At 43.4% G+C, this 23618-nt stretch overlaps 1 protein-coding gene across 9 annotated transcripts in view; it reads right to left on the minus strand.

The window, feature by feature from the left end:
* ppp1r12a (protein phosphatase 1, regulatory subunit 12A) overlaps positions 1-23618 on the minus strand; it is a 44247-nt gene that overhangs the window by 8172 nt on the left and 12457 nt on the right. For 4 of the 9 annotated variants that reach the window (XM_025004950.2, XM_017411667.3, XM_017411668.3 and 1 more), the window contains exons 2-25: positions 18942-19072; positions 15053-15171; positions 12190-12349; positions 11553-11697; positions 11392-11466; positions 11171-11262; positions 10911-11065; positions 10595-10716; positions 8325-8549; positions 8137-8228; positions 7769-7882; positions 6555-6707; positions 5525-5722; positions 5237-5392; positions 4123-4213; positions 3769-3948; positions 3496-3670; positions 2641-2762; positions 2464-2529; positions 1429-1445; positions 1203-1320; positions 918-1022; positions 790-837; positions 145-195 (exon numbers count right to left, since the gene is read on the minus strand). In XM_025004950.2, the coding sequence (XP_024860718.1) occupies positions 145-195; positions 790-837; positions 918-1022; positions 1203-1320; positions 1429-1445; positions 2464-2529; positions 2641-2762; positions 3496-3670; positions 3769-3948; positions 4123-4213; positions 5237-5392; positions 5525-5722; positions 6555-6707; positions 7769-7882; positions 8137-8228; positions 8325-8549; positions 10595-10716; positions 10911-11065; positions 11171-11262; positions 11392-11466; positions 11553-11697; positions 12190-12349; positions 15053-15171; positions 18942-19072 (2910 nt within the window). The remainder of the gene's footprint in view (positions 1-144; positions 196-789; positions 838-917; positions 1023-1202; positions 1321-1428; positions 1446-2463; positions 2530-2640; positions 2763-3495; positions 3671-3768; positions 3949-4122; positions 4214-5236; positions 5393-5524; positions 5723-6554; positions 6708-7768; positions 7883-8136; positions 8229-8324; positions 8550-10594; positions 10717-10910; positions 11066-11170; positions 11263-11391; positions 11467-11552; positions 11698-12189; positions 12350-15052; positions 15172-18941; positions 19073-23618) is intronic. The other 5 variants (XM_025004952.2, XM_017411671.3, XM_037981208.1 and 2 more) reach the window with 4 other exon arrangements.

Raw genomic sequence — 23618 nt, forward strand, 5'->3', positions numbered from 1 at the left:
CCCGCCTCCCCAAGTCAGATTCTACTTCTGCTCGTTTCCTCTTGAAGCAGTATATAAAAAGTGATCTAGTTTTATAACTTAACAGCACATTTTACAAGACTAAAAAAACCTCCTGTGTGTGTGTGTGTGTGTGTGTGGTGGTACCTTTAGTTCCTCCTCCATCTCAGAAATCTTCCTTTCTAGAGCTCTTCTTTCCTGTCGGGGTGGGAAAAGGCGTAATGTTGAATTTAAACATGTCAAAAAGGAAAAATCTAACCAGGAGAACACTTCAAACATGAGGTGTGAAAGATGGTGAGGGCGTCGTGATAGCACACAGTCATCACTCGCATGTCTGGTGAGGGGTGCTTATAAAATAAGCAGTCTACAGAGAGGTGGTGACCACACGCTGCCACGGAGGTTTAAAAACAGGTGAGAAGACAAAAAAAAGGTGGCAGTGTTCTGGGCGCCCCTTTTTGACGCCAGCTACAGTGACACGGCAGGCAGCAGCAGAGAGGGGAAACGGTTCCAAAGCTCGGGGAGAGATCATACCGCCGCCCAGATGATAATGGGGCCTGCTTGTTACCTTCAGACATAAACCCATTTCGCAGTGTTACTGGGCTGTTTAAACCATAAGCACTCAAAATACGTAAAAAAAAAACAAAAACTAGTTGTTTGAAAAAATAACAACAACAACAAAAAATTAGTCTGAGACAAACAAGAGGCAGAGGTTAGCTTTTTTTTCCAGTTATGGCGTTATTTAAACACAAAAGTTCCAGAGGAAGGTTGTTGAAAAAGTGCTTGTGTGATTACCCTTTTCTCCATCTCGAGCTGTGATCGATCGGCGTAGCGTTCCTGCCTCTGCAAAGAAAGGAAACACGACGTTGATTATCGCGGGAAGGCTTTGTTTCTTTAACGAATGAAGCGTAAACTCCACATACCTGCGTGGCCTTCTCTAGTTGTAGCTTCAAGTCTGCCAGCTCCAGGTCTGTCTCGCGTAACTGGGCCTTCAATTTCTCGTTCTCGGCTAAGATCTGCTCGTAGAGCTGAGAAAAGATCATCCCAGCGTCAAAATAAAGAAACAAATGACATCCAAACTCTAATCCCTCTGTTTGAGGCAAGGTCACACTACTATATCTGAATCCTAACTGTCCTAAAACAAGAGGTTCTGTCTGATATAGGTCTATAATCTTTGACAAAGAAAAGCAAGCAAACAGAGTGTGGACCTTCTTGTAGTCAGTGGCGTCGTCTCGGTCCAGTCGGCTGGAGTACGGCCTTCGACTCTCGCCGTAGCTGCGGCTAAAAAGGGCGTCGTTGCGATCTAAAGATGAAGTGCTCTCGTTCCTGCAGCAGGAAACACGAGGCACTTGGTTACAAGCCCGACACACAAGTGAACAGCAGCACAAAAAAAACCAAAAAAAACAAAGACTTTGTGAAGGAAGTGGAACTCACCTGGACAATCTGTCGCTCTGGAAGGAAAGGAACACAAAACGACACGTTAAAAAGGCAGAAGATGAAACAATAATGTATGCAACTTCACATTAATGCAGATTCAGAAGGGTTAACTGTTCGAGCAGCCCGTTAGGAGCTGGACCTAAAGAATTTCCTGTATGTTTTAGGTTCTAAACGCAGAGATAATCGCTTGCTTCCTATTTAGCGCTTGGCCCCGGCTCCACCCACTGTAAATGATGGCAAGCAGCTGGCGCGAGTCTTCCTTGTCTCCCTGATGGCTGTGTTCAAACAGCCGTCTTCTCTCTGTTATCCTGCAAAATGACACTCCCTTCCAAACAGGAAGTTCGTCTGGCAGCGTTTCCACATTGCTGCCCTTTTCTGCTTTATGTTAATTCGACCACGAACAGCGTGGATGACGCAGCTTATTTCTGGTATTTATTTCAATTCAAGTGGCAGAAAGATCATAATAATTATTATTTTTTAATTGCTGTTAATGCCATTCAGAACTCATTTTGCACAAGTGTTCAGAAAGTACTGTTAGTCCTATAAGAGCATCTTCTAAAGTCAGAGTCGATGAATAACTTGTTAAGCCTTAAAACCCAAAGACCCAGACTTCCTCTCCTTTGTGCGCCTGCACGCTTTGAAAACCCACTGATCTACGGGCGAGAGAGTGTTCGGTTCGCAAGGTCACCGACAGACAATCACCGGAAGATTGAAATGGGGGGGGGGGGAATAAATTTTTTTTTTAAATATTCAAAAGGTAGCAGACTGTGAAAAGAAAAGAGACGTGAGAGGGGAGGAGATCGGAGCTGCGGAGAGCAAAGGAGTGAGTATCACAGACGGGAGGACTTCCGTGGCCTTGATGGCATGAGACGAGACAGGAAGGACAAGAATAGAGAACAGGAGCAGAAATCAAACAGATTGAAGTGTTGTAGAAAGAGAATAGGACCAGTTTGATTTGACTGACAGGCTAAAGTCTCGTCTTTCTGCCATGAGAGTGTGTGTGTGTGTGTATGTGTGTGTGAGCTTAGTTACATGTGGCTCTCCCTTGGTGCTGCCCTCCTCCGTGTCGGACTGCTGATCAGGGTCATTTTCGTCACCCTGGAATTAAATATTGTACATAAAAAAAAGAAAAAAGAAGATGGTTAGAGACATCAAAGCAGACCACCTGGAGCTGCAGGGCGGGGCTTAGAAACGGCGGCTCCCTCTTACATCTTGAGTCCAGAAGGACACCCCGGTGGACCGTCTCTTCTCGCGGGGCCGCCTGCGATCCCGTATGGAGCGGGGCTGGGACTTGTCCTCGCCCTCCTTCTCCTCCTCCTTTTTGTCTGTTTCTGTCCGTTCGGAAGACGATCGGGGAAACACGGACGTTGTCAAAATGATGTGAGAAAGCAAAACAAAACAAAAATAAAAAACCACATATCCAGGCTTTACACATTCATCGATCTAAAAGTGAAAACGTTAGAAGTACCTGTTCTTTTTCCCACCCTCCATGACCCACTTTTGACCCCCGGCCCAGTGACAAATTTAACCCTTTTTTTTTTTGTTCTGTTGACATCACTGTGCAAATAGCCCAAAATAATCCGATCAAGAATTTCAGCTCAGGTGAAACGAGGAACACAACAAGGCCTGATCCTGACAAGCGAACCTGGCCGGAGTTCAGAAAGCGTTTAGTCCCAGAACAATGAGGTCAGTGTTTCCTCCAGCTGAGGGAACAAAACGGCCTTTCTGTTTTCCCAGGGAAACTTTGTGGATTTGTGCTTAAATAGAAGAGCTGGTTTGTTTGAAAAAAAAAAAAAAAAAAAAAGGGCAACCCAATCCCTTTCTGTCTTAACGCTCTTAATCGGCTCGTGGCCGTTTGCCCATGTAAACGCTGACCTGCGGAGAGGGATTCCAGCCCGGTGGGACTCAGCCTTACATCCATATAAAACGCCTGCAGCTGACTGACAGCTTTGATCCGTAATGGTTAGTGATGGACAAAGTTATGAAGACTTGCAAAGACCCAACTAGTTGACTGAACGTGATCAGATTTAAAAAAAATTAAAAATAAATAAAAAAAGCACCGACCTTTTTCTGTATCTCGAGAGGAACGGCTGTAGGAGGAGGTGATCCCCGTCAGACTGTTAGGCCTGCTGAGGGAGCTGGAACTGGAGGACAACGTGCTGCTCGAGTAGGGAGTTGTGGAGGCAGCGCTGACGGTGGAAATGGCCGAGGTGGAAGAGGAAGATGATGGCCGATAGCGCTGGTATATGGGTGGGGAGGAGAGGAGAGAAGGAAAAGTAAATTTGGAGGGAATTTCAAAGCGTAGTTTCTCTTATTGCAAAGTGACAGAAAAGGTACCTCTTCATAGCTCCGGTACTTCGATCGGTAATCGTCCTCCTTTGTCTCCGTCTCCTTCTTCTCCTCTTGCTTCTCCTTGTCCTGCTTCTCCTTCTCCTCCTTCTCCTCCTCGCGGGTCTTTGGGGTACGATTCCTACCAATTGTCTTCTCAGCCTCTTGCAGGTCAGTCAGTGTCACACCCTAGAATAAAAAAAAAACATCTCTTATGTGAAATCTGTAGTTCTGGACCTGCTGTCGTATCGGTGCTTTTAGAAGTTTGATTTCTGAGATAATATTCTCTGAAATGATCAGCTCTTTTCACCAGCACAGAAGCTGATTACAGACCGATCCCCCCCCCCTCAGAAGCGAGCTAACCTGTGTGGACCTCCTGGACTGTCGAGCCTGTCTGGAGCGAGCTTTCCTCTGAGACTCCGACTCCTCATCTCGCACCGGCGTCAGGTACGACCTGATGGAAAGATGCACAAAAGCAAAGGTTTACCAAAACAAAAAAAACCCCTCCAATGCAACCTTCACCGTTTAAGAGTCCTAATGAAAAATTCCAGGACTCGGATATTTTCTTCTACCCTCCATCAATGTTTTAAAATGGCCACCACACACAAGAACTTTAAACCAAAAACAAATCATTTAGACTCAGAATTATAGGTTTTAAACTCATGTTTCAGTGTCATAGATGCCCATTCCTGCAACAAAAAGGCACTTACCAGAGTGGCGTACTTCCATGTTTCACTTTATTAAACCTAAGAAGCCTTTAACTGAACAATTTACTGTGAAAACCAATACCTGCGTATAAATACACAATATTTATACAGGGTAATAATATTTTAGTGCTGCATGAGTGGAAAGGTAGGCCTCTTTCAGGAGAAAAATGAGAACTCCAACACGCTTCTGTGAGATATAAAACAACTCAAATCTCCAACTGAAACTTCTGCTGTGTTAACTTGAAGCTCATGAGAGAGACAGACAGAAAAAAAGGGGAAAAAAAAAGTCTGGAGTGTGCTTCTGTTGGCCACACAGAAGTATGAACTCTTTCAGAGCCGAACAGAACTTTGGCCTTGAGCAAAATGTGCTACTTCTGCCCACCTTCCTTATATGGCCACGTTTGCCGGAGCGGTCGGGGCTGTTAAACGGCCCCCCGCCCCTAACTCCCGACCATGACAGGTGGCTTGTTTCAGCACTGCCGCGCCGAGAAACGCGCCCGACCCCACTTAAGCGCGCGCTTTCTCCCGTCGCTTTGTCGGTGCAGGAAAGGATCCCCCACAGACGCACGCCCGGTTTCAAACTGAAACGAAGCATCTGGATTACTGTTCGACTGACGGCGGCCTTTTTAAAACCTGGAGCTGCTCAGAATGCTTTTTTTTTTTTTCCTTATCAAATTTTAAAAGATGCCAAAAAGCTGTAAAGAAAAAAAAAACATTCAAGACAAAATGAGGTGAAAATGCCTTTTTTATCCAACAGAAAGGTGTGTTACCTGCGTCGTTCTGAGCCTGTGCCAGTGGTCAACAGGCCGGTGGTGGTAGTGGTAGATGTGGTGGTCGTGGTAGAGCCAGTGTTTATAGTAGGAATTACTGCTGCAGACTCTTTCTCCTTCTCCTTTTCCCTCTCTGCACTCTCCTCTGACCAGTACCTGTTAATACACACGCTTTAAAAACAAGCTCCTGACAGAGTGACGTGAACCCATGCGGACACAAACTCCGAGCTCTGATTTACAGCCGTGAGAAACTTTTCCACACCAAAGCTTAAAGTGGAAAACATTCACCTGCTGGTGAGACTGGCCGAGCCAGTTCGGGTGGAAGAGGAGCCCAGGCTGGAGAGCAGGCCGCGGTGGCCTGTCGGCGAGGTAACAGACGAGGAGGTGGTGGTGGTGGTTGTCGAGGAGGAGGACGAGGTGGTGGAGGAGGAGGACGAGGTGGTGGTGGAGGAACTCAAGTCCTCGTGTCTTCTGCCAAAAGAGCTGCTGTAAGAGAAGAGAAAAAGAAAGGAGTCGCATTTAGGAATGCAGGGGAATGAAAGTAGGACTGTGGCTCTGATGGTACAAAATCCAATTCCGCAAGTCTTTTTTTTTCCTGAGATGGATTCAGGTCATTTGTAAAAGATTTGCGTTTGTTACATAAGAGTAAAATACACACAAAACTGGAGTCTTCTTATGTTTACGACAGCCGTTTCACAAATTCGCCACTAAGCTAAGGCCTTGACTGCGTAAAAAGGCAACTCTCCCCAAAACAATCTTTTTATTTGTCGTTTTTAAAAAATATATACGTAAACAAAACAACCCAAACTGCTGCAGTAGCTACAGTACCTGCCGGGGCTGTATATGGAGCTGTAACGCTCAGGAAACGAGGCGTGGGGGACGTGCAGAAAGCTTACATGCTTTAGAGCGAAATATAAAACAAGAAGGCGAGGACACCCTCGTGTTGTAGGGTAGATTAGAGGCGGGGGTGTGAATTAGATTAGATTAGATTAGAGGGTTTTGGCTGTTTTGGGGCTCCTAAAATGCCGTTTCCATGTGGATGCCAAAATGTTTTTATATTTGTAAAAAACGCTGCCGTGTGGAGCACCCTAATGATAAAGACTAATTTCAGCCATTCATTTGGGTGTAATAATATAGAAAGAGTTTGATTCCTGCATCCTGTCTTGGTCCTGCTGTCCTGTCTGTAAAGTTTCAGACAATCTGAACGCAGCTTCATGAAGCAGATGGATCAAAACAACCAAGAACACGAACACGGGGGAGGACCGAAAATCGTCCCGACAGAGCAGAGATGCAGACAAGAGAGGGCGCCCGGGTGTACCTGCGGTAAATGCTGTAAGACTGGTAGTGGGAGGCGGGTGGCTGCCAGGGTTTAGTGTTACAGGTGTTAGGGTCCAAGCTGGAGGTTGACGAGGACTTGGCTGGCACGTCCCGCGTGCTGCCGCTCCGCCCCAGCGCTAGCGTGTGGGACGTGCTAGCGTGTTGGCAGGCAGGTGGGCGAGAGAGGCAGGTTAGCGGTGGAGGTGCACACACACACAGACACACACACATTTATATAGAAAACAAGACAGTCACAGCTATAAAGCGTCAACGCATCACTGACGTGTTCATACAAGGAGTAGCTACACTTTGCCTAAATTAATAAAAGTACTCGACAAGTTTTGAACTGACTGATATTTCTTTAGATTTTACTGCAAAGATGTCCCTGTAATCTCTTATAACGCTCACAGAAGGTAGCAGTTTGATTCTAGGCTTGCTTAAATTACATATTAAATAATTGCATAACCTCTTATTGAATCGGAGCTGAAAAATATGGCATACAGTGGACGGACGAGCTGAAAAATGATACACCTCCGCAGGTTACAAACTGCCATAAAAGAATTTAGAAATGAGCTTCTTTGCCAAGTTGTCTGTTAGATAAAACTACAATTAATCCCTTTAGTTCGGTGCCGTTTTTAATTAATGTCAAGTGGCTTAACAACCAAAAAAAAAAAAAAGAAAGATGTATTCCCCTGAAGTGTACAAGGACTGCATTGAAAATGAGTGAAATGAGTGAAACTGCTGCTCGAGAGCACTTCGTTTGAGGTAAAAACTAAACAATGAAATCGTCTCCTTAACCCTTCGCACAGTGCTAGAGATGGAAGGCTTTGTTTGCTGGCGAGATCAAAAGTCAAGCCAAGAAGACAAGTTCCCCAAGCAGCTTGAACATAAAAAATTTGGGTGTTTACGCTACGTGGCTTACAGCCAGCATTACTGCATCTGATGTGAACACAAACAACCCTTGGAATATGATTTATCTAGGCTCGTTAAATTTCCTGATGCATTTTCAACAGCAACCTTGACGGGACAGGTACAGTCATGCAACACACTCTGTGACAGCGACAGAGAGAGACAGAGAGAGGGCTTCTCTCAGCAGCTACTGCAAACTGAAGCGTGTGCGCAGATATCTACTGACTAATGAAGCGACTACAGATGGCATCGGGGCATCGACCGGCTCAGACGAGGAGTGTGACGGTGCTGCCGCTGGGGGCTAACCTGCGCTGGTAGCTGGGCATTCTGTTGGTAAAGGAGCTCCCGTCGCTGTTCTTCAGGTCGTCGTCCCAGCGCCGCCGGGTGTACGAGCCACTCCGTTTCAGAGCAGTCGAGTCCCTGGGGAATCCACAAGCTAGAATAGTACCCCCGTACTTCTGGCAACAAACACTGACAAACATACTAGGGGTGCGCATTTCATGTCTAGTCTGTTAAGCTGCGCACTGTTATTAATGCTTATAGGCACACACCATGCAGAGCATCGTGGCTTTTTTTTTTTTTTTTTTGCCTGTAACACACAGCCTTGAGCAACACGAGTCATTCACGTCAACGCATGTTTGCACAGAGCCACTTCTTGGCTCCAAGGGGTTCACCTGTTTTCCTTCTCGTCCATGTCTGAAGTACTGGCAAGTCTCCTGGGGATGGTCGGGGCCACATACGCCAGCCGGGTTCCTTTGTCCTTCTCCTGTAAGAAAAATAAATAAATAAATCGGGCTCGAGTCATTGACGGTTTACCTTGATTGTATTCCGCTTCATATTCTGTTAGGCATAAACGGTAGACCTTCTCCTTTTCTTTGTTGTCCAGAGTTGAGGACAGGCGAGGGCTCGACGCCGAGCGCATGACGCCCGTGGTGTCCTTCTCCCTCTGAGCGTCCTTCGTGGCCGTGATCTCCGAGAGCGCACCGTAGCTGCCCGTCTTCCTCAAACCCAGACGCCACGAGGCTGGAGACTCGTCCTTCTTCTCCTCCTCCACCTTTGTCGAAACCTTTCCAGCAGGCTGGGGGACCTAAAAAGCAGCACAGGGCAGCAGCTGAGAAAAATCTTTTGCTAAATTATCCATTTATGAGTGTGGCGATTGTGAGATTTAGTCGTCTTAAGTAAGATAAACACCAATCAGGTCAAACGTTGTCAGATTAATTTAAAGAGCCTGTAGTTTTAGGTTCTAGGGAGAAAACCAAAAGGGAAAAACAATTATAACAGGTTATAATCTTCATCAACTCAACTCAAACAAGGTTTTAGAGTAAGTCTGGCCACAGGTAGGCTTTCAACAACTGTCAGAAGGTGAAAAAGCAACTTAAAAAAAAACACAGAAGGCACACATACACAATGTAGAAACAAAATTAGCAGTGCATTTGTTGGTTACAAGTCAAAACAGCACCATGTAATGTTTATGAGTGATAGGGAGGTTCAGTCACTGAATGGTGGATTTTTCCACTGGGGTGTTTAGCCTTCCTGTGTTGCACAAACTGTGATTAAATGCAGCTCAGTTACTGCTGCCCATCTTTGAAAAAAAGGCTAACTTTCACTTCCCTTCTATAGTGATTTGAAACCTCATAGGAAGCTGGAACCGATTAATAAACGGCAAGATGTCTAAACATACAGCATCAGCTGACGGGAGCCGGACAACAGCTGCAACCTCCCGAAGACATCGGTTCAGTGCTGCACAGAGCTCGAAAAGCAGGCCAACCCAATCGAGTGGAAAAACCCTGCATCACCTGGACCAGGCGAAGGTGGTTAGGCGGGGGAGTGGGGGAGGATTTAAGTGCTTTGTGAGTGCACAAGTGCATGTAGGATGAGACGACAACTCCGGTGCACACCAATGCCTCACCATAAGCTTTTTGGGCACAAGAGAAATGCCAGTTTTGCGCAAACCTTGACGCCACAACGCGGGACAGCCCGGCTCCGCCAAAGGCATGAGAGGTGTAATATAATCAAACTAAAAGCCAACCAAGACAAGAGCCCAGGATAAAAAGAAAAAAAAAAAGGATACGGAAAGGGAGGAAGACAAAGGACGAAAGAGAAAATGACAGATCAAGACAGAAGCAGAAGCAAAAAGAAACACTTTATGCGTACGGACGGGCATTTCAAAGCCTAGCTCCACCACACGGTGCCAAACAAGGGCGATGGCCAATGACCAAATGCAACTCAACACAGGGAATGTTTTGCTCACTTATTAAAAGAAATGTGTGGTGTGTGAACACCAGGCTTTAAATGAGATTTGGATGTTTATCGCAAGCAAAGAAGCTGGAAAAAAAAAAAAAAGTCACATAAAGTGGCTATGGACTGCAAACAGAATGCTAAAATACCAAAGGTTTCTTTAAATACTAGACAAAAAATATTATGTCCATGTAAAACATTTTCAGATTGCTTCCATTAGTCACTCATTAAGTTAGATTAGCTAATATTTGCAACAAGTGGAACAAAAATAAAAAAGGGGGACATGTCCTTAAAGAAATTTGACATCATTATGTTTTTCCTTTCCTCATTTTTGCCACCAGAGGGCAGCAAACCCAAAAGTGATAAATTCTTTTTTCCTAAAAGCTAATCTGGAACTTCACACTTTATTTGCTTAAATTTATAGTTGTTGGTTGTTGTTTTTTTGTAAATTGTTAATTGAGAATTCCCCACTAATTGTCCCCATTGTGCAGCCCGTTGCTACGTTTAAGTACTAAAGAAAATTGCTTGCAATCTTCATTTTCCTGTGATAACTGTGTGTCAAGGCCTTGAATTTGGACTTGAAACTAAATTATGGGAACCAAAAGAATCTGCAGTCAGCTAAAAAAAAAAAAAGTGCCCTGCTTTTCAGGGGTAGCAAAAGTTGAAGGTTGTCTATTTTTTTTTTTTTATTTTACCAACAAGGTTCAAGGGCTCAGACTTTACAGGACATGAAGGGCAGTTACTATTTAAAGAAGTGACACAGTTACATCATGCCTGTGCAGCAGCTTTCAAAGTCCTCAAATAACTTTTAAGAGTGAATTTTTTTTAAGACTAACTTGTGTTGCTTTATGTCCAAAAGAGGACAAGATAACAGCGCTGGCTACTAAATCCTACCTTTTTAATCGGTGAAGTGGGAGTTGTCACCTGGTTGGTTGGGCTAGTTGGAGATGAAACGCTGACCGGGGTCGGGGCGGGCGTCGTGCTGCTGCTCACCGCCGGAGTTGGCTTGGGTTTTTCTGGAGGAGGCGAAACATAAATGATCTGAGCGTTAACAGGTTACATGTTCTTTCAAAAGCAAAACAATTATCATAAACATCAGGCAGTTACATTAGATTAAAGCAATTATGTTTCGGGTAGCTTTCTTCCAAGTTTGCCACTTTTTAAACCATAAGTTCGTGGTGAGCACGTCTAGGACGCAAACAGTACCAACCTTCAGTCTCGGACTCCGAATCCTCCTCCTCGTCTTCTTCGCTCGAGCAGCTCGAGTCGTCCTTCTTCCCCTCGTCCTCTTCGTCCACTTTCTCTGGCTCCAAGGTCTCGATGCGTGGAGCCGTTTTCTCTGGCTCCAGAAGTAGCGTTTCTTTGCTGAGGCACAAGTCGGCAGAGAGCGTGAGTGTGTTTTGCTGTGGGGCGTGAGAAAAAAAACCCAAAACTAATTCCACCCCATATTTCCACCGAAGCCTTTTTTACCTCTTGAGCGGCTGTAGTGATTGGTTGTTGTCTCCTGTGGTTGTCGTTTCAATCAAAGGAGATTTCTTAACATCCTTCTTCTCACTCATCAGCTGGAATAAGTAAAAACAAAACAGCAGGATACATTCTGAAATCTGATCTTCTCAGAAGCTCATCCAAGCCGATTAAGATGCGCCGCGCTGATAGAATATATTATCCAATCAGCATTCACACCGCCTCACCAGATTTTGTTTCTTTTGTAGCTCTTCTAAGTATCCCAGGACGTCTTCATCTGCTACATCAAATGCAGTCTGGCCCTGAAGGGAGGGGGGATAAAAAAAAGACATCAAATAACAGTTAACAGTTGCGGCGAACGTCGTTGCTGAACGTTCTCGTTACTCACCATTTTATTAACAATGTCCATGTCGCATAGATTCTCCACGAGTATCCTACACGCCTCCTCTTTGCCCCAGTGCGCCGCTGCATGTAGAGGAGTCCAGCCGTCATTGTCCTTAATATTTACATCATACCCTGCTTGGATTAAAAGCCTGCAGCAGTGAGGGATTTGGGGGCAGAGGAAAAGGAGAGCAAATTGATTGAATTAGCAAATGTGGTTGATCCTGTAAAAGGTTTATTAAAAAATAAATAAATAGCCCAACTTTTCAAGTTATTGACAGATAATGTGGAAATCCTAGGCAAAGCTGGGCGTGAAACTTCAGGTGGTGCAGCTGCCGTTACTGGGGCAAACATTTAGTTCTCCAATAGTCGTGGTAAACGTTCATAAATCTTAAAAGAATCTACGGCGGCAGAGTTTGTTGGCTGGCCTCCCCAGAATAGACGGAGGGGGGCTACTGCAGTTCCTACGCTCGAGCTGCGTAGCTGTGTCAACAGTCCATAGAAACAATGTCACAACAAGGCAACGTGACAAGATGCAAAGACAGAGATAAGTCTGGTATAAGAACAAAAAAAAACAAAAAAAAACGCAACAAAACAAAACAAAAAAATAAAAGCTTCAAGGTGAAATCAAGACGGCAGCTTACTTTAAAACCTCTACGTATGCTTTAGCAGCAGCTACATGGAGCGCCGTGCCTCCCGATTTGGAATGCCGGCTATCTTGGATCTGGCCGCTGTTGAGCCACTGCCGGGCGTCCCGCAGCATGATCCGCTCCTCCTCTTTTCGGGCTGCCTCGATGTCCAAGCCTGGACACAGACAGACAACCGATGCTGGAAAACTGATATTCAGGGATTCACATGCGGGTTTTTAGGAGCAAACTGAAACACCTAACATATAGATGAAGAGACAATTACACATACGTACTTGTGAGATGTATTTATCTTGCATCTACAGTGTGGTAGGTGAACATTAACTTAGAGAGAACTTAAAACATTTAAAGAATTAGATGAATTTGTACACCTATCCCAAAATTAACAGCTAATACAGACGACTAAATCGGTAAGTGTTTGATGTAAAACTAAAAACCCAACCACATGCAATCAGTTTTATTATGTTAATTGACACACTGACAGAAAATACAGCAAAAGTGACACTTAAATAAAAAAGTAAAAGTAAAAATGTAACTGAATTTAAAAAAAAAAAAAAAAGCCGATTTCCATCTTTTGCTTCACAAAACTCTACTTTAACTTCAACATCTGAGGCACAAGTTACCTGCGGCTTCTTAAAATAAGCCAACTAGTGAGTTTAGGTTAAAAAAAACGTTTATCGTTCTCCTCTCCTGCAGCAGAAACACGGTTGTTCCTGTCGGTACAGGCGAGAGTGGGAAACTTACAGAAAGGTTTTACTGTTTATCAGCTTCGCGCAGAGCCAACGGTGCGACTTTGACTGGTGTGCATACCAGAGAGATGTCTCACCTCGCTTTATTTACAGTTTGTTAGGTGATGTCAGCCCCATTTTGTAGTCTACTCCTCACACACACAGACACACATTACTCTGAAACCCCAGAACTTCCTCACATAACAAAAGCCCAGTTTATCTCCATGTGCCCTGGTAACTTGCTTCTTGTTACATGCTGCAGTCAGGCTCTACAGAGAAAGAGATTATTATAACTCTAAATGCTACAAGGATTTCGTTTAGCACTTTGTTTGCTTCAGAAGAACTACGTGTCCATATTCTGTTCATTTAATAATGCAATACCTGCAGCAAACACACACTGCTCAGCTGGTAAGTGGGTCAGTGTGTCAGTGCTATACAATCCGTAAACGGGCCTGTGTTGTTAAGATGACACCTGGTTGGAACTTCCTGGACTCGCCGACTTCTCAACTTAGCGATGACGGCACTGAATATAAACAATCATTTACAAAAATAAAAAAAATAAAAAAAAATCAACAAAGTCCGCCCTAATCTGTAGAACCGAAGCGCCCAGTTTGTTGGAGAAGACCGGCCTCTCCAGTCACCGGAACAACCTTCGGCTCTGGCGGGCCACTTTCTAACAAGTTGAACTCGGGAGTGTTTTTTATCTCTGAGGGGAGGAAAAAAAAAAAAAAAAAAAGATCGAACCACGAGCACACAGAAGCGTTACACAACAGCTAGTTGCATAACGCTGCCTACTACCTCTGACATGAAGAAATGAGCAGCTCCCCTCGGGCCAGAATGACAGCAAACTCACTCTGCAGGGGAGCTTTATTAGGAGAGCTGTTATTATTTAACAATTCTGTACCAATAATAATAAAAAAAAGCCTCAAACACATTCAGTAATCTGGCTCATTGTGTGAATGCTGATTCAGCACTCACCATTGTTTTCCCCAGTTTATATCCCCCCCCTTCAACTACTTCTGCACACTACAGGTCACTTTATTCTAGGCTTTGGCTACTTTTTAAGCTTTATAAATAAATAAAAAGACATTTCAGCAAACACGCTCCAGTTGAGGTCTGCACGGGTTAAAGACCGACGTGAGAGGAGGGAGCGAGAGGACGAACCAGGCAGAGCATCCATCACTCGTCAGCAAATCAAATGTGACGGCGGCTGCTGGCTGACACGCCCGAGGGTTTGTTGGGGTGCAAAAGTTACCAGCGGTACATGATATGACCAAGGAGTGTGACAGGGAAAAAAAAAAAAGGAAAAAAAAAAGAACTTGATATAAATACTGACGCCGTCGAATGCTTTTGAACACTCGGACCTTAAATTAAAAAGGGCAGACACTGACAGTTTGTGAGGTGTTAGAGGTTTTAACACGACACTCAGGATCAATAAAAGCCAGTAAGACGAAATCATTACTGATCACAATGAGACTGACTGGCTTAACCCGCATTTGGAAACGTGCTTTTATACGAACAAGCATTGTGTTTATTTCAGCGTAATGGACGCAACGCACCACACGCTTCGCTTTAAGAACTGGCCAGCCTGATTTTTTGGCAAAGCAGAATGTCTCTTAAAAAAAAAGGCGGGCGAGGAGCCTCTCTGAGTCAGGCTGAACTGAGGAGCGCCCCCCACCCGTCACCCCCCCGTTCTGGCCCGGGGCCAGGTAACACATCTGTGCATGGCCTCCTCACCACGAGAGAGGGCCTGTCACTGAGAATGCCCTGGCCAAAAATAGAAGGAAGAAGTTTCATCACATGAGTGCTCAAAACACAGCAGGATCACTTTTTTTTAATTTTTTTTTAAATATTATATTATGTAATGTTATATAAAGCAAGCAAAAAAAAACAGCAGGTGACTGACACACCAAGTTCCTATTTGAAAACAAACTCATGAACTGTACCAGCTGTAGATAAGTTGGATTGAAACATTTACACATAAAGAAACGACAGTATTAATCCGCCTCCCGACAGTTTTGCTGGTAATGATTGTTTCAGCATTTAAAAAAAACCCTCGCAATGCACCGCGACACGCTCCTGAACACTTCGCACAAGCACCACAGCGCCGAGTTGGAGATGTGACGCCGTACCTTGTCGGTTGATCTCGTTCTGCAGGAGCTCCTCCATCGCCTCCTCCTCGGCAATGTCCAGAGGAGTCTCTCCCTCGCTGTTTACAACTCCGACATTGGCGCCCTGACTGATCAGATACCTGCGACAAATGAGAACCAAACACAAAACACAGCGTTCAATATTATTTTTACAGAAATATTACTGCGAGGGTGGAACACGTCATGGATTTCTGCACTTGAACTGAAAAGTAAACAGGGTTACGGCAAAACGTTGCTTCCTTAAACAGAAAAGGAAACCGTTGAAAGAAAAGGAGGTGTTGCAAATGTTACTGGTGTCGTGCCAGGAGTGGTTGATCTTCCGGATCAAATTACGTGTTTCTATCACAACCAGAACATTATTATTAGTCTATAAAAACAGGAAAAACAGAAAGGTTAAATTGTAAAAAGATACAAACCTGAAGTTAGTTTTGCTATATTGCCCAGTTCTATCACTTTTTATTGAAAAATTCATGATTTATACCAACTTTTTACAATCAACCCTTTACTATTTTGCAAGTTACTGAACAGTGCAACCAAATAATCATAAAAGAAAATGTAACACTGCAATCAGGCCAGATTAAATCCATTTCTGCAACTTTGCCAACTTGTGCCAACTACAATGGACATTTAACGAGCAGGATAATCCATTTAAGACTTGAATGTGTCCTATAGACCAGCGGTCCCCAACTTTTTTAGCTCCATGGAACGGTTCATTATCAGACAATATTTTTATGGACCGGCCTTTAAAGATGGGGCGGATAAATGCAACAAAATAAAATGATACGACCGGCATGAAAACGGGGGTATTTTTTTAAGACATGATAAATGTAAATCCAATGTGTCCTCGCAGCTTTGTTAGCTGCGTTATCAGCATGAATAACCCCCCCACCGATGTTCTCTGTCTTTAAAGATGCCCTTCAAAATAAGAGACGCCACAAATATAAAGTGAGTGCACAAAGAACACAACTCACCATAACGCTGAATCAGTGGAGCCCTGTGTCAGTTTCTCAGTAACCAGACGGTCCCATCTCGGGCTTCCAGAGACGTTTGTTTTTTACTCATTTTGCTGCTTGTTGGTTTGTTTTTAGCGGTAACGGATCACGTGACCTAGATAAGCGTTCTGACACACATCAAGAGTGAGTCATAGACGGATGTAGTGGAGAGAATCCAGTCAGTTTTTCTAAATAAATGTTGTTCAGACTCCGAAAAAAAATAAATAAAAAAAATGGAAATACTGTAAGTTAATTATTCTTTCTGTGCGGCCCGGTACCAAATGACCCACGATCCGGTACTGGTCCATGGCCCGGGGATTGGGGACCTCTACTATAGACGATACCATCATCAACACGTTTTGATCCTTCACAAGCTAATATCATATCACCCACCCCTACCCGAATTGAGATTCTTCTTCAGGAAGTGGAAACAGACCTTTTGCCAAAACTACAAAATAAAGAAATCAACACAAATGTGTACAATAGTGTACACTAAAACTAAACGTGTTTTAAAGGAAACATTTTAGAGCAAGAATCTTGATTTTTATCAATCTTGAGCCACCTTCATGTGCATTGACATTCACTGGCTTTCCAGAGATTGCTGTAAAATCCTCAGTATATTCGTAGCCATGTTGTGATTTAACCCGTGCAGTGATTGAATACATTTAAGGCCGTAAGCATCTTGAGTTCAGCTGCCTCCGATTAAAGCTGCGGTGGGACTCGGCCTCTTCTCATTAGACCAACGACCCACTTGAAACGCACTCAGTACTTTTGACTTCCACCCAAATGGCAACTCACTGACTACAATTACATCAGCGTTCTGCATTTCTTTTAATTAGACTTTCTATTCTGCCCTTTTTTTTGTTTGTTTTGTTTTCTTTGGCTTAACTCGGTTGGATGGCTTTGCGGTCCGCAGCCACACTGTGAGCTTTTTAAACCAAGCCTGCAGAAAGCTGGTGACACCCCGGGGGCAAACAGAATCAGCTCTGTTTAGCAGCTCTTCGTATTGAGAATGAGAAGGCTGCAAATATTTAAAAAAAAAAAAAAAAAAGGGCTTGCAGAGAACTCGCAGCCCACATTGGGTTTCGGAGTTTCTCTCGGCGAAATGAAATGTTCCCGTTAGTCACCCGTATCGGCACAGCCACTTGACATTTTCACTAAAATGTTCAAACAAATGACTTCTTGTTTTCTGGAATAGTGGCCCTTCACTGACGCTGTGCTCCTGAGGCCAACGTGGCACAGGCCGCTCTGGTCTGAGAAATGAACGTCATTAAAAAGCAAAAACAAAAAAAGGCAAAATAATACAATATATTAAAAAACAATGGCATGTCATATTCCCATGAACCAAAACCAGTATGAAATTACAGACCAATGTCCATGCAGCATGTTTATTTCCCCCCCTCAGCTGGTTGTAGATTTTGGGAAAACAAAAGTGTATAAACCTGGAGCCAAGTTCCTGTAATGTAACACAAGTAAAGCAGGTCAGCACACCCTCCCACTATGCTGAACAATGAGTCCAGCTGAGCTACTTTAGCCCCTTCAGTGTGTTTAAATAGCTTCCGATAACATCTCTGTGCTGTGCTTTGTACCCTGTGAGCCATCTTCTTAACTGACAAAAAACCCAGGGCAAGTAAACTTCCAAAAGTGCAACTCCAGATGTGGCAAGCAACTCTGATTTTATTCACATTTGATATAAAAAGAATAAAATAATGAGACTATGCATGTCTGAGCTACCACATAGGCTAAAATGTTACATTTTAACATGATTCAAACCAAAAAAAGGTGGATTTCCCGACTCTTTCTTTTTGCTAAGGAGCACAATCACAAATTTACGGGATGTCTTCATGCATGCCACATTACCATCTGACAAGAATATCACTTTATGGTGCTTAAACATCATTAGGAATTGACACTGCGTGGCCAAAAATAACAAAAAAAAAAAAAAAAAAAAAAAAAAAAAAAAAAAAAGAGTCGCTCCCTGGATTTTATTAAGCCAAAAGGTAGGAACCTCCCATTGGAAAAAACTGCAGTAATTATGAGGTTTCAGTTGGCACAAAGTTGTTTAACCCTAACCAATGCAGTGAGTAGGCTCTCATTCTTTAAACAACCCTGTGAGATGATTGTTTAAGCAACAATCTCATGTAGAGGGGGGAAACAATGCCAGGATTCATCAGGCTCAAATTGTTAAAGCGTGGTTCGGGAACCATGTGAGATTTGGTCTGGAGCTTCAGTGTTTGGAAAATGGACTCAAACTCCACATAGTGGGACATTTTGCACAGTGTTTTAACAGCGTCTTAGAATATGTACCGTATTTTCCGCACTATAGGGCGCACTGGATTATAAGACGCACTTGTCAATGAATGTTCCATTTTTGAACTTTTGTCATATATAAAGCGCACCGGACTATAAGGTGCATCACCTCCCATTTTTTGTAACTTCTCGCGCACTAGGCGCCGCGCTCATTCAAAGAGGACGATTTCGGTGCTCTAGCGGAGCTGGTTCGCTTGTATCAGCCTTTATATGATCCCTTTATGAGAGAGAAAGATAATCAAACGGTTCAAAACTCACAGAAGGATACTGCACCGACGTAAGCGTCAAGTAAACGCCTACAACAGAGCCTTGCACGATAATAGCTGAGCCTTAATGCTGTAAGCGGTGCGGCTTTGCAGTTTACCAAAGTCGTACTAAAACATTACGACTTCTAACATATATAAGGCGCTCCGGATTATAAGGCGCACTGTGGTTTTTTTGAGAAAATTGAGGGCTTTTATGTGCTCCTTATAGTCCAGAAAATACAGTAAGCGTAGAAAGAAAAGGGGATGTGAAGAGATGAAGCAGGAGTCTAATCTGATGACACCGACTGCTTCTTCGAGACTTACTCTGCTATGTCAAGGTATCCGCAGGAGGACGCAGCGTGGAGGGGGATCCAGCCCTCGTTGTCAGGCTGGTTGATGTTGGCTCCGTGTTCCACCAGGAACGTCACCATGTCGACGTTGTCATCTATGCATGCCTGAAAGACATTAAAAATCGGGATGAGAAGAAGAATCGAAAAAGGACAAAACTTCTCGCGTGCCCGCGTGATTATCTATCAAGCGCACGGGTGTCCACGCACGCGATCGTATGTCAGCGTTTCACTGCTGCTGATGGACTGCCATGTGTGTCCAGAACCGCTGGGGAATTTGGGCAGATGGAGCATTCCAAAATGCCTGCCTGAAATACCACGTCACACATCGCTACTGATATAGCTGTGTTTATATCCTGCTAATTTATGAGAAAATAGAAATAAAAAAAGGCTTTCTGAAGTACTTCACTTGAGGTCACACAACTAAAAAAAAAACCACTTTTTTCTCCCTTTTTTCCCTTGAGCAGCTGAAGTGACCAAATTTTATTCTGAATACATGCTCTTGATCAAATTATTCTAATCATTTAGGGGCTGTGCTACTTTGTGATGGTAGCTACATACACCCTATTAAATAAGGTTCTTATTAAGAAATAGATGGGTGTGTATAACAAGTAAAACCATGAAAAAGTCACATCACAGGAGATCAGTTCAGGACTTTTTAAGATGGCAGTAATACCGCCGAATCTCTGTCCAAAAACCTTTTAAGTAAAGCTAACTTTAGAGCAAGTAACACGATCCCAAACTCGAGCGTAAAGTCAAACCATAAATACGTATTGCACTCGTCACTCACAGTAAAATGTAAAGCATGTTTGACTTCTCCTTGAATGATACTAGACCAGGAGCACAGACAGGAATCTGTCTCGTGAGGAATTCCATTCATTCCCGCTCAACAAAGGTCGCCATCACTTTCTTCCCAAAGACGATACAGCCATGCAGCTATAATCAGTAGTGTCTGATCACAACCATTTGGTGATCACATTACATAATTACTTATAGCTTATAAAAAAGAAAAACACAACTATCAACATTTCTCATCAGAAAATCTGCTTTTTTCAATCAATGTTCGGAGTTTGTTGCTGTAACCTCCCCTGCATAGGGTGAAAGGAAAAAAATAATAATTTGTATGAGAAAAGTCATCTGGCAGCCACAATGGCAACGTTGCAACAAAACCACGCTGCACCATCAGTGACAACGAAAACAAAAGTGATACCCGTTTGGAGGAGGTGATGAGTTCTATTTTGAGACGGTTAAAGTTCGTCTACATTATGATGATGAGTTTGTGCCGAGTGTGGGTAAACCCGAGTTTCAGTTTTACATTTTAATCAAGAGCAGAAGGTCAGTGGAGTAATACACAGAAGCTACTCATTTTGTATCTTGCAAACTCGATTTTTTTTTTTTTGCCAGTCGATTTTTTTCTATATTCCATTTTTCCTGCAAATGTTTGTTTTAAACAAACTTGTGACCTTTGACAATAGTTTGGAATATCACTGCTGTTTAGGTCCTTTCTATATGATCTTATGCACACATGAGAAAAAAAAAGTACACCTAAATTTAGTATCCCTCACACATAAATAAGTTTGCAACTGCAAGACTTAACATTTGGCAACAGGAAGACATCTGAGCGGCTGCTGCCGCCGCTTTTGAATTTAAAAACGTTATTGGGCATTTTGAAGCAACAAGCCCTCAAATTACAGACTCGAGTCATACGTTTCAATTTGTCAACTCAAACTAATTAGGAGATAGAAATGACATACAAGTCATAAAAGTGAGGGCCACAGCCATCGTGCCTGTGAGGGAGGAAATTACCAACTACCCAAACAAAAACAGAGAGGGGAAGAGCCCGCAGTATTCAGTGCACAGAAACCTCCAGGTTAAAAGGCCATCACTTGTCAAACTTGTAAGAGGTGAGCTGCAATATAGTGATCATGAAGTCCTAGAAGCTCAGAAAAAAAGGAAAATCTCTGGTGTACCTGCTGCTATAATTTCCACCGTTTATAAAAATGAGTAGCTGGGATCAAGTGCGAGACATTGTAGTAAACAAGCACTTGAAATCCAACATGACTTCCACTTAGCGATATCATGAAACAAACCCATAAATGAACACCGAATGTACAGTCTCCCTCTTTTCTCGCGTTGCTATGACAACGTAAGCGTCCACAGGAGAAACAGATACACATGAATGCACGCCGGCCTCCCCGTTCAGGGCACACGACTATCTGGCTGGAATCCTTGTCCAAATTTGGGCCGTTTGCAGCACCCGAGGAGGAAAGAGTGCCTCCTAAGGGCTCGCTGAGCTTATCTGACAGTCCTGTGTGTGTGTGTGTGTATTTGTATATGATGTACATCGTGTATTTGTGATTAACGATTGTGGTTTGGTCGCACGCGGGCACTCGGGAACGGAGTGTCTTCGGCTAAATTTGACACACCGAGGTTCATCTGACTTCGCTGCAGGCTGTGCAACATCCACTTTGGGCTTTTCGAACTCGCGCTGCTTCGCATCAAATTCGGGGCGTCACCTAATGTGTCACGCCTAAATTACCCATCTTTGTGCTTTTGAAACGCATACTGTGTGTGTCGCTTTGAACTTCAGCAGTCACGGCAACAGCTTCTGGTCAGCCGTTCAGGAGAATCTGACAAATCAAGGGAATAAATCAAAGAACTAAAGCAAGCAGCACTGAGACGATCTAAACTCACAGCTGCAGGAAGCATGCCTGAAATCCAAAGCTTGCAATCGAATATCATCTATGTGAGAGGATGCAAGAAGGTGCAAGTTGTAATTCTTTGTCGAGTCATGCAAGAGGTATTTTTAAAACTACCCTTACAACTTCCGGCTTCAGACGGAAAACCTGCAAACCCACATGTAAACAGACAATCTTAGTCATTCCCCACAAACATTATCTCTTCAGGTTTTTTTTTTTCTTGTCTAATTACGGAAACATGGCCCTTAAGGTGAATTCAGCTATGCTGGCAAACCGCCCTCCTGCCAACGTCACACGTTCCTTTCCGCCGCAGACAGCTCGCGGCACCCACAGGGGGCCCCCCCAACCGAAGTCAACCTGTAATGGTTGTAATTTTCTGTGGCTGACAGGTGTCGGGGAGTTGCAGCTTGCGTGCAGATAATGCACGGCAGGACGGGAAGGGGATACTTTGTTGACCACAACAAAGCGTCGCAGCATCCTCATTATTGTCCAGAGCGTCACAGAATCTGAAAGCTCATAATGTCTTTCTGGATGTGATACCGATACGGGTCAAGGAGTGCACTTTCCACCCTAGTAGCATAAAACTTTGTCTACTCAGCTTCCTATAGAGATCATATGCCAAAGATTTCAGAAAACTGAATAAGGAACAGTAAATGGGATTGGAATATTAATTGAATTCACATTAATTATTGTGTGTTTAATCCTATGTCAACACAAGGAACACCTCCCCCAACCAGTACTAGAAGACCTGTGCTGAGCTTGCATTAAAACTTTCAGACGTGACGCGAGTACCTATTAAACGCTCACTTAACTATTTAAACCTGTTTAGTTTGTGCCTCAAAGAGAAGAGTCCCTGCAATAAAAGCACTAGGATGGATAATTAACTGAAAACATGACGGCTGCGCACGTTTCCTGGGTCTGGACTCTAGGTTTTTATGTTGGCAATGTTTTTCTTTTTCCTAAAACTTCTCTCATGACTCTCTGCTTCTTTCTTTTTCTTTTTTTTTGCATCCATCTTAAATGGCTCTAAGCAGTTAAGAAAAAAAAACTAAACATAATAGCAAAGCTAAGAAATACATTAAACTACGTCTTGTGCGATGTATAACTTCAAGATATTTGTAGGAGGAGTTTTCACAGTTCCTGATTAAAGCTAAAGGACAATTTTGCCACAACTGGAATATGTATGTAATCTCAAATACCTTACATAAAAAAAGTCCTGAAAAGACACTCCAATGTCATTAAACAACTGTTTTTAAATGGGGAAAAAGTCATATTAGTGAATTTGCATTTACTCCACACTGTACATGGAGACTTTAAAATAAACCAAGCCACCCTACGTACGTATGATTTCCATTCCCCACTGCTGTATCAAAGACAGCACAGATTCGTATGAGAAAATGCTCAAAATCCAAGAAGCCGCAAAGTATTAGGTACAACCTCATATACACCGTCTGCTTGTGAGACATAACAAGCAGAGTTTTGGCTGTTGGTTCTGATAAAAGCTCCTTTTTATAACAGAACCTGACATCTAGGAAGCTGATGCAACAGCATTAAAAAGGCACTAATCTAATCAATGAACAAAGGATGCTCCATTTAATTGGTCGATACAGTTTAAAGTGTGCTGTGTGGCTTCCCTGTAAAACCATTTGTTAACCCATTAGCCTTTGTGACATGTGCTTAGCAATGCAGCAAGAAAACACATAGAACAATCACAAATTTAGGCTGACTTTATCTGGAAAAATCAGGAAGGGTGTCGTTGAGAGTTCAAGGTCGAATTGCGTGAGAATTCAAAATCTACCACAGGTAGGAGTTCCAATGGTTTGAGAGAGAAATAGTGGAAGCATTCCACCCACATCCTCCGATGGCAATAAACCACGACCCGAGAATTTGCATTAGGTGCATCATTCAAATTTGAATTTAAAATCGCTGTGAAGTGGAGGCAAAATGCCACCGAT

This window comes from Kryptolebias marmoratus, linkage group LG18, assembly GCF_001649575.2.
Source record: "Kryptolebias marmoratus isolate JLee-2015 linkage group LG18, ASM164957v2, whole genome shotgun sequence".
Classification (NCBI taxonomy): Eukaryota; Metazoa; Chordata; class Actinopteri; order Cyprinodontiformes; family Rivulidae; genus Kryptolebias; species Kryptolebias marmoratus.